This window comes from Anolis sagrei, chromosome 6, assembly GCF_037176765.1.
Source record: "Anolis sagrei isolate rAnoSag1 chromosome 6, rAnoSag1.mat, whole genome shotgun sequence".
NCBI classification, from domain to species: Eukaryota; Metazoa; Chordata; class Lepidosauria; order Squamata; family Dactyloidae; genus Anolis; species Anolis sagrei.
Window position 1 is genome coordinate 7,269,213 of NC_090026.1, and position 11,120 is coordinate 7,280,332.

The 11,120-nt window shown below is 42.9% G+C and overlaps 1 protein-coding gene and 1 non-coding gene across 3 annotated transcripts; one reads left to right on the forward strand and one right to left on the reverse strand.

Annotated features, from left to right (window-relative positions):
- Positions 1-1,844: 1,844 nt before the first annotated feature.
- TRNAS-UGA (transfer RNA serine (anticodon UGA)) lies at positions 1,845-1,926 on the reverse strand. The gene has a single exon. It is a non-coding gene; the product is annotated as a tRNA-Ser (tRNA).
- A 919-nt stretch (positions 1,927-2,845) lies between these two features.
- Positions 2,846-11,120, forward strand: TMEM107 (transmembrane protein 107). 2 transcript variants are annotated; one of them, XM_060779942.2, is made up of 6 exons: positions 2,846-2,981; positions 5,646-5,763; positions 8,013-8,080; positions 9,015-9,115; positions 9,540-9,636; positions 10,533-11,120. In XM_060779942.2, exons 2-6 carry the CDS (start codon positions 5,677-5,679, stop codon positions 10,600-10,602), a joined length of 423 nt encoding a protein of 140 aa, XP_060635925.1. In that variant the 5' UTR covers positions 2,846-2,981; positions 5,646-5,676; the 3' UTR covers positions 10,603-11,120. The 2 variants fall into 2 exon arrangements, with proteins under 2 accessions (XP_060635925.1, XP_060635924.1); XM_060779941.2 differs by lacking the exon at positions 9,540-9,636 and adding an exon at positions 10,306-10,402 and having other exon boundaries at positions 2,847-2,981; positions 10,533-11,117.

Consider the following 11,120-nt stretch of genomic DNA (forward strand, 5'->3'; position numbering starts at 1 on the left):
AAGTTCCTCTGTAGTTCCTCTTTAGTTCTTATTTTCCCTTTGCTGCATTTTCGTCAATAAAAGTCTGTTTTGTTGCATAAAGAGGAAAATAACAGAAAAGGGAAAAAGATGCAATTCCTGGATTAAAAACATAAGAGTCCCCCCCCCCCCCCCCCCCCAATGTAGCACGGTGAGGCACCAGCATACTTAGGCAGATCTTGTGAAACTATAGCTCCCAGGGTTCCATAAGATTTAGCCTTGGCAGTTAAAGTGGTGTCAAATTGTTTTTTACAGCAGAGGGAAAACAATCAGGGACACCTGGAATATTGTGTCCAATTCTGGGCACCACAATTGAAGAGAGATATTGACAAGCTGGAATGTGTCCAGAGGAGGGCGACTAAAATGATCAAGGGTCTGGAGAACAAGCCCTATGAGGAGCGGCTTAGGGAACTGGGCATGTTTAGCCTGAAGAAGAGAAGGCTGAGAGGAGATACGATAGCCATGTATAAATATGTGAGAGGAAGCCACAGGGAGGAGGGAGCAAGCTTGTTTTCTGCTTCCCTGGAGACTAGGACGCGGAACAATGGCTTCAAACTACAAGAGAGGAGATTCCACCTGAACATGAGGAAGAACTTCCTGACTGTGAGAGCCGTTCAGCAGTGGAACTCTCTGCCCCGGAGTGTGGTGGAGGCTCCTTCTTTGGAAGTTTTTAAACAGGGGCTGGATAGCCATCTGTCAGGGGTGATTTGAATGCAATATTCCTGCTTCTTGGCAGAATGGGGGTGGACTGGATGGCCCAGGAGGTCTCTTCCAACTCTTTGATTCTATGATCTAATCACCTCTCAACAAAAGATTGCTCCAGGCACGCCAGGCCTTCAAACGCTAATCAAGGTGGTCAGTTGAAACATTCTCACCTAGCTCCAGCAGACAATAGTTCTTTGTCCCACCCTGGTCTTTCCACAGATATATAAACCCTTTTTCCCTAGTTCCAACAGACTTCACTACCTCTGAGGATGCTTGTCATAGATGCAGGCGAAACGTCAGGAGAGAATGCCTCTAGAACATGGCCATATAGCCCGAAAAAACCTACAACAACCCAGTGATTCCGGCCATGAAAGCCTTCGACAATAAATCAGGGACATCTAATCACCTCTCAACAAAAGATTGCTCCAGGCACTGCCAGGCCTTCAAATGCTAATCATGGTGGTCAGTTAAAACATTCACACCTAGCTCCAGCAGACAAGAGTTCTTTATCCCACCCTGGTCTTTCCACAGATATATAAACCCATTTTTCTAGTTCTAACAAACCTCACTACCTCTGAGGATGCTTGCCATAGATGCAGGCGAAACGTCAGGAGAGAATGCCTCTAGAACATGGCCATGTAGCCTGAAAAAAACTACAACAACCCAGTGATTCCGGCCATGAAAGCCTTCGACAATACATTGTTTATATTTTTGCAATGCAGGCCGCATGTACACTTTCAAGCAATGCAGCTTGAACTGGATTATATGCGTCTATACTGCCATATAATCCAGTTCAACCTCCATTATAATTGCAATGTATTCTTAGCCACAAAGGTGGACAATTTTGGAACTTGGGGGAATTTTGGAACAGTTCGGATTTGGGGGTAAATTATGCTCAATCTTTCTCTATTATCCATCTGTGTTTGTTTACAATAAACTCTGTGAACCACGTGATTTTCTACTATCCGCAGGAATCAGGCATTTTTTTTTCTCTTTCCCAGAGTAAATATTCCTCCCTGAACAGACATGCGCAGTAAAGACCACCATGGAGCTGTTATCCTTTAGCAACTGTATATATATATTTGGGATTTATAGGAGAGACATTCCACGCAAAATAGATGCGCTGTGAGCAGGATTCGAACCTACGCAGGGAGTCCCCATTGGATTTCAAGTCCAACGCCTTAACCACTCGGCCATCACAGCAGTACACAAGGATACCTCTGTAACCTTTCCAAAAGAAGGCAACTTGGGCAAGAATGTGTTTAGGTACATCTACATTGTTGAATTAAAGCAGTTTGATACTACTTTAACTGCTATGGAAACGTGGGTATTATAGTCTACCATGGTCTTTTTAGCTTTGACTGCCAAAGAGTGCTAACTGCATTAATTAATTGTTTTTTCCCTAAATTTAGAATTATCCAATTATTAGCAATTATCCAAGAGTGCATCTGCACTGCAGACTTAATGCAGTTTGACACCACTTTAGATGCCATGGGACTTGTAGTTTTAAAAAGTCCTTCCTGCTAAAATGGGCTGGTGCCCTACCAAAACTACAAATCCCAGGATTCCAGAGCGTTTGTGAAATGGCACTTAAAGGTATTTATTATTAGTTTAAAACCATTATTTTAAAGTATTTATTTACTTACTATTATTTACTAAAAGTCCTTCCTGCTAAAATGGGCTGGTGCCCTACCAAAACTACAAGTCCCAGGATTCCAGAGCGTTTGTGAAATGGCACTTAATAGTATTTATTATTAGTTTAAAACCATTATTTCAAAGTATTTATTTATGTACTATTATTTACTAAAAGTCCTTCCTGCTAAAATGGGCTGGTGCCCTACCAAAACTACAAATCCCAGGATTCCAGAGCGTTTGTGAAATGGCACTTAAAGGTATTTATTATTAGTTTAAAACCATTGTTTCAAAGTATTTATTTATTTACTATTATTAAAGTCAAACTGCATTAATCCTCCTCCTGAGAAATAGTAATCAGTAATCTCAGCAACTGGAAAAGAGCCTTTTCCTTTGAGAGGAACGAAATGGCAAGCAAGAGGTTAAGAGGATGGGCATTTACCCACAGTCAATATGGTCGACTAGGCTTCGTCACGCTTGGTAAAATCTCGCGATATTCTAGGAAGCGGGCAAAACAGAACAGAACAAGCCTCCCAAGCGGTTGCTATGGGCAACGGCGCGGCCTAGAGTTGAGGCCTTAAAATCGAGCCCTGGGGAAAAATTGAATGTTCCCGCCAAAACAATAGGTGAGTAAAGTGGGGAGGATATGGGGCTCTATTAATTAATTGGTTCATTAATTAATATGATGAATTCCATTAGGAATTGTAGTTGAAATAAAGGACAGGCCTCTTAGGCCTTGAATGGTTATACAGAAGAGGGAATTTAAGCAGATTGTACTGTTTGTACAGCATAGTGTCTAGATCCAGGGAAGTCATGCTCCCCATGCTCTATTCCGCCTTGGTTAGACCACACCTGGAATATTGTGTCCAATTCTGGGCACTACAATTGAAGAGAGATGTTGACAAGCTCGAATGTGTCCAGAGGAGAGCGACTAAAGTGATAAAAGGTCTGGAGAACAAGCCCTATGAGGAGCGGCTTAAGGAGCTGGGCATGTTTAGCCTGAAGAAGAGAAGGCTGAGAGGAGACATGATAGCCATTTATAAATATGTGAGAGGAAGCCACAGGGAGGAGGGAGCAAGCTTGTTTTCTGCTTCCTTGGAGACTAGGACACGAAACAATGGCTTCAAACTACAAGAGAGGAGATTCCATCTGAACATGAGGAAGAACTTCCTGACTGTGAGAGCCGTTCAGCAGTGGAACTCTCTGCCCCGGAGTGTGGTGGAGGCTCCTTATTTGGAAGCTTTTAAACAGAGGCTGGATGGCCATCTGTCAGGGGTGATTTGAATGCAATATTCCTGCTTCTTGGCAGAATGGGGTTGAACTGGATGGCCCATGAGGTCTCTTCCAACTCTTTGATTCTATGTTTAATTGGCAGGTTTTAAATGTGTCAAGTGTCTTCAGGTGCAAGGCTTTGTTTTGTTTTTGAGGGAGCGAGTTATTATAATGATAATAACAATAACAACTATTATTATTATTACAACAATAATAATATTTATTTACTTCATTTATATACCGCTTTTCTCAGCCCTTGGGCGACTCAAAGCGGTTAACAATAGCAAAATTCAATGCTCAACATCATAAAAACAGTTAAAAAACAATTAAAACAATGACATAATAAACAATCAATTAAACATAGCTATAACATCTCGTTAGCGTCTCATAAGTAGAATCGAGATCCAATCTCATCATCCGTTGTTCCATATTCCTATATTCATTACACTGCCTATTTAAATGCCTGCTCCAATAACCAGGTCTTCACTTTCCTCCAAAATGCCAATAGGGAGGGGGCCAATCTAATTTCTGTAGGAAGAGCGTTCCACAGCCAAGGGGCCACCACTGAGAAGGCCCTGTCTCTTGTCCCCACCAGACGTACTTGTGATGCAGGTGGAACCGAGAACAGGGCCTCCCCAGATGATCTTAACGTCCTAGCTGGTTCATAGAAGGAGATGCATTAGGACAGGTAAGTTGGGCCAGAACCGTTTAGGGCTTTATAAGCTAATGCCAGCACTTTGAATTGTGCCTGGTAGCAAACTGGCAGTCAGTGGAGCTGGCGCAGCAGATGAGTTGTATGCTCCCTGAGCACCGCTCCTGTCAGTATCCTGGCTGTCGAACGTTGGACCATTTGAAGCTTCCGAACAGTCTTCAAAGGCAACCCCACGTAGAAAGTGTTGCAGTAGTCTATACAGAATGTAACCAGAGCGTGGGCTACCGTGGCCAAGTCAGACTTCCCAAGGTACAGGCGCAGCTGGCGCACAAGTTTTAACTTACAAGGATGTTTTAAGTTTTACAAATAAACTTTATTTATACCCCGCCACCATCTCCCCAAAGGGACTCGGGGTGGCTAACATGAGGCCAAGCCCAAGGATTACAGTACAGCAAAGTAAAATACAATAGCAAATAATAATAACAAAGTAAAATATATTATAATTATATATTTTATATTACATGTAATATTGCTACTAATATTATAATATAATAGTATAGTACAATATAGTAATATATAATACTTATATTGTACTATGCTAATAATATAATATATTGTATGTATATATATCTTGTAAGCCTCTCTGAGTCCCCTTTGGGGTGAGAAGGGCGGCATATAAATGTCGTAAATAAATAAATAAATAAATAAAATACAAACAAATACACAATAAACAAACACAAAATAAAATAGTGGAAGAATAAAAACAGAGTGGGCAGGCGAAATGCACAGGATAAAATTGATAAAACCCTGGGTGAGATTAGGTAAATGGAATATTGTGTATCTGGGGGAGAACTCAGAAGGGCGAACAATGTGGTTGACCTTCACTAAGGGATGAGAGAAAGTGCATCATGAGGACAGATCTGTACTGGGACGGACATGGTGTGGGGATGATGATGATGATAATAATAATAATAATCTTCATTTGTAGCCCGCTACCATCGCCCCAAGGGACTCGATGCGGCTTACATGAGGCCAAGCCCAAAGTACATCAAACAAAATATCAAAGCACAACATCAATAAGCAATCAATCAATCAAATACAAATAATATAAATCGCATAAACAAAAAACAGTCAATAGTGACATAAACAATTTTAAAAATGGCCGGGCCAAATGTAATAGATTAAAATTGAAAATATGTTGATGTGGACAAGGTAAAATATAACTAGGATAGGATTATCATGTCCACTTAAAAGTTTGTGCCAAGTCCACACCAATCACACAAAATTATTATTATTAGCACCTATCATCCCATGCTAACACTTTGTAGTGATTTGTTTGTTTTTTTCTTGTCCTTTCTGTTGACAGGATTGCATTGCCCTTTGGATGCTTGGAGAGAATGCCTTTGGTCAGCGGAGTGGTACCCGCACGGTTCCTGACCATCACGGCCCACTTGGTCATCGTGATCACCATCTTTTGGTCAAGGGTGAGAGACCCATCCCCATCCTTGGGCTGCCATTCCAGCCTCCTCAAATGTGCTTCCAATTGTTTGTGCTTTTTAAAGACCTCCTCCTGTGTGAAAATGAATTATGCCTCCCTCAAGTGAACTTCAGCAAAACACCTTCCCTTCCCGGACAGATTGGCAATTCATCTAGTGATGTTGAATGTCAGTGACCAGGGAGAGCAAATGGGGTTGTATAGTAGAATCATAGTTGGAAGAGCCATCCAGTCCAGCCCGCTGCCATGCAGGAACACAGAATGAGGGCCTCCCGACAGATAGCCACTCAACTTCTGCTTAAAAACCTCCCAAGAAGGAGACTCCACTGCACTCTGAGGCAGCATATTCCATTGTTGAACAGCTCTTATCACCAGGTTTTTCCTAATGTTTAGGTGGAATCTTTTCCCCTGCAATTAGAACCCATTGGTCCGTGTCCTAGTCTCAAGTGGAGTGGGTATTTGAATATGACTCAGGGCCAGGGTTTGAATTCCTACTTAGCCATGAAAACTGCTGGGTGATCTTGGTATTTAAGAGGAAAGGAATGGCAAACCTCCTCCGCATGAGACTTGCTGAGAAAACTCTAGGATGGGGTTTCTATAAACTGGGATTGGCTTGGAGACCTATAGCAACAATGTCAGAATTTAAGCTGCACCTACAGCAAGCATGGGCAAACTTTGGCTTTCCTGGTGTTTTGGACTTCAACTCCCACAATTCCCAACGGCCTTTAGGAATTGTGAGAGTTGAAGTCTAAAATGTCCGGAATGTCAAAGTTTCCCCATGCCTGATCTACACTTTGACACCACTTTAACTGTCATGGCATCATACCATGGAATCCTGAGTTTTGTAGATTGATGATGCACCATCATTCTTTGACAAATAATGCTAAAAACCTTGTAAAATTACACTTGTGATTCCAAAGCACTGAGCTGAGAATAATATTCTGTGCACTATTGGCATTACAGCTGGAGATGCTCAGTTTTTCTATGCCAATCTAGCTGAAATTCACACTGAGACAGGAGATGTGCAAAGAGGCTTTGCCTCTTCTCTGAGCAGTAATGGGGATTTCTCAAATAAAGTAGAAATTGAACATTTTCCGGCCTTCTTTTCTGCCTCTTAGATGTTTCCCACACAGAGCTACTTCAAGAACAATCTCTCCAGAAGATCTAATAGGTGTGAAGGATATTGAGAAATAAGATGTCAGGGGTTAGTCCGGGGTGCAGGAGGAAATGGCCATCTGTTCTCAGAACTACTGGGAAGATTACAACTTCCAGAAAAGGTTTCCCCCCTTTTCATACTCTGTGTATGGTACAAACATAGTGAGATATGCTTTATGAAAGAGCCCAAAGCAACTGGAACAGGTTGTGTCGTCAGACTGCCTGGCTTCTCCCTTCAGCAGATCTCAATCTGTATCTTCTAGGGTGTTGTAGTTCAACCTATAATTGTGTCTGATGTTCATAATGGGAATCAGGGTGAAGGGTTTTCTGGGCCTGGTTCTGTTGGCAATGGGGATGAGGGTTTGCTGAGGTGTCTCCTGCAGATTCACAAGGTCACATTCCTAGGAGAGGCCCTCAACAGTCTTTCTCTGAGAAACTGTCTTCTGAAGATGAATTGTGAAGTGCAGAGTTTAATGAGAGTGAAGATAGAAAGCAAGACTTTTGTAAACAAAGGCATAGTTCTCAGGCACAACAAAAGTCAATTCGTCTGCAGGAAAAGAGAGATAAGAAATCCTTATCTGGTTGTAAGAGCAAGAGAAATGCTTTACTTTTGGTTCAGGAGTCAGGAAAAGCTTTATATGGATACAAGGGAAAGAATTGTGTCAGTCTCGTCAACATTGGAATTTTATAACGGTCTTGTTTCTACGTATTCCTAATTTCATGTTCCAAGTTTTGTCAGGCTCCTGATTTGTGTATTGGATTTTCATGCTGCATTGTTCTGTGGATTTTGTACCTTTGAATATTGTGTTTTACCTTGTGCCTTGAAGCTCATGGACTATTGATTATCTTGGGACTATACTGTTTTGACCATTTTTATTGTTTTGCTTAAATTTATTCCTTAAATAACTGCTTGCTGATTTTACCAAGCTGGTGTTTAAAGTCAGAGGTGTTCCTGCTCTGGAGTACAACATGGGGGGGGGGGGGTTCTTATGGGAGTGAGAGTAATGCCTCACACAAAAGGAATAATAGGGCTTACTAGTGCCTGGTTCCTTGTGCCAAACCAACACATAGTCTCTCTTCTAGGAAAACAATGTCCGAGCTTCATTACCCCTCCAGTGCACTTACGAGGAGTTTGAGGATCGGGACACAGAGTAAGTACCTTGCCTGGGGGGCTATTCCTTCTTCAGTTGTCTTTTGTAATACATATGTAGTTTCTCTAAGACCAGAGTCTGTAGAACTAACTGCTTTTCTGCATGGAACCTTGACTTAGATGGCTCAAGACAGAATTCAATTATTAAAAATAAATGAATGAACTTGGAATAAATACAAAGAAAAAAAAGTGTAGCACTTCCCTCCCTGTATCCCTGTGATTTGCACAGTGGCTGCCATATATAAGCACCTCAGGGCTATCCATAGTGGTGGACTAACTCCAGGAACACTTTAAAGTTCAGACTAAAACACAGAGTAGATTTATCTCCCCACTGGCATATCCCTCACTAGCTGGATAAAAACCCATGTTTATGATTGTGTGTTTTACTAATAGTGATAATAATAATAAATGAAATTGGAGGGGGAGGTAAGGAGAGAAAGGAAACTGAAGCCCCATCCCCACTGCTATAGAAAAATCAGATTTGCTTTGAAGCATATGGCAGCATAGACTCATATAATCCAATTCAAAGCACATGATGTGGATTGTCTGATTTGATAATCTGGATTATGTGGCAGTGTAGATCCAGTCCCAGTTAATGTTGAAATGGCTGTTCATGTTGTGGAATCATGTACAGAATGTACTTTCCTTTCCTCAGCAGTTTCGTGCTGTTTCTGTGTGTCTGTGCATATGAACATTAGACAGAGAAAGAGAGGCTAGCAGAGATTGGTTGCTTGAAGCAAGATCAAGAAAAAATGTTAGGTTTCTTTAGAACAGGCATGGGCAAACTTGGGCCCTCTAGGTGTTTTGGACTTCAACTCCTAAAATTCCTAACAGCTGGTGGGAGTTGAAGTCCAAAACACTCAGAGGGCTGAAGTTTACCCATGCCTGCTTTAGAAAAATGAGAAACATCCCTTCTTGTGGTTTTCCCTCTCCAGGTTGGTGGTGGCGCTCTCGGTAACCCTTGGCCTGTTTGTGGTGGAGCTGGCTGGCTTCTTCTCTGGGGTGTCCATGTTCAACGACATGCAAAGCCTTCTCTGTATCCTTTACGAATGGTAGAGGAGAATGCAGAAGCTAGATGAGAGTGGAGAAGATACATCCATACAGAGGGCAGTTAGATGCACAAACCAGGTTGTTTATAGCCTGAGGGAGTTGACTCCAAGTGTAGAGAACCAGCTTTGATACCAATTTGAAATTGGTAGATCCAGGAGTGAGATAAGTGCCAGTGGACATCATGAGGCGGTGAAGCAACCAGAATCCTCACCTTCGTTAGCATGGACATACTTCTGCTCACAACCACTGATTCTGTTCCTGTGGTTGTGATTATAGCTTACTGCCAAATGCAGCTTCTGTAGCAGCCCACTCCTCAAACCTTACAGCCACCCCATTAGGACTTTGAGGGTGGGTTGTTGTGAAGCGTTGACTGTTGTTGCTCCCTGACTGAGCATCCTTCACTGTTGCAGCCACTGTTGCTCACTCATCTGCTGCCATCACCTTACTCTTCTTCCTCTTTGAGCAGTGGGACAGCAACCTCTACTGGTGGATCCTTGCCTTTTGCAGGTCAGTTCCATGAACTTTTTTTCTGTGTCAGGAGTGACTTGAGAAGCTGCAAGTTGCTTCTGGTGTGAGAGAATTGGCCATCTGCAAGGACATTGCCCAGGGGACGTCCGGATGTTTTCCCATCCTGTGGGAGGCTTCTCTCATGTCCCCACATGAGAAGCTGGAGCTGACAGACAGAAGCCCACCACACTCCCTATATTCAAACCACTGTTCAGCTTCTGGGGGGAACCTAGGACAAAACATGGTCTCCAAAGGAATCTGAGGGCCCTTCCAGACAGGCCCTATATCCCAGGATTGGATCTCAGGGTTTCTGTTTTAAACTGGATTATATGAGTCCGCACTGCCAGATAGTCTGGGATAAAGAGAAAATCTGGGATCAGATCCTGGGATATAGGGCTTTTCTGGAACGGCCCCAAGTGTAACTAATAACCATTGTAAACCCTTTGGATATCTTGAACCATCTCATCTAGTTGCTGTTATGAAGGTACTGTTGATATAATTCATGTTCAAAAGAGAGCCCTCTTTCCACATTTAGTGCTGGGTGGGTGCCAGTTCTTCCTCTTCCCCTCAAAATGGGTAGTGAAGGTTTTCAGTCTAGCACAGGTTGCTCAGTCTCACAGACCCAGCCACCCTCAATAAAACAACAATTTCCCTGACTGACTGCATCAGCTCTGGCTGCTCACTGTAGCGCCTCCATCTGCCTCTCCTTTTTCGTCTTTGAACGCTGGGAGATTGTCACTTACTGGTACATCATGGGCTTCTGCAGGTAGATTCCTAGCTCTTTCTCTCTGTGTATGTTTTAGAATGCACTTATAATACTCCACAGGCGGGCATGTTTAATCTCTGCCCATGAAGTAGGTATTGACCTTTCCCTTCTTTGTCCTTTCCCCTTCCAGCGCATTACCTGCTGCTATTGAGGTCTTGCTCTTCATCTCAGTCTTTGGACTGAAGAAGAAGCCTTTTTGAAGAACTGGGGCACTTGGTCCAGAGGAAGAGAACTTTTTTAGGATCACACTGTGGGAGGGAATCACCCTATGAAACCTGCAAGACTGATGCACAAGTGCTTTTCAGCAGAATATGGATGACTGCAGCCAGAGGAAGGGAAAGGATTGAAATATCTGGGGCAGGGGCTTGGTTTTGTGCCCTTCCTCCTTCCCAGATTTCCCCTCTTCATCTTTGCCCTTTGTCTCCATTCATAATGGTTCCTGTTCTAACAAGAGGGTGGTCTCCTGCGGCATGCTGGTGCCCTCCAGCGGAGTCCTTTGGCTGTTGCATCAGCAGGGAATCTGCACATTTAACAATCATGCACATGTTTTCATCCATAGTGCCAAACTTAACCTCCAGAAGAGTTTGAAGTGTTTATGGCTGGCTGGCCAGCCTCTGTAATAGGCAAGGACAAACTCTGGCCCTGGGGGTGTTTTGAACTTCAACTCCCACCATTCCTAACAGCCTCAGGCCCCTTCCTTTTCCCCCTCAGCCGCTTA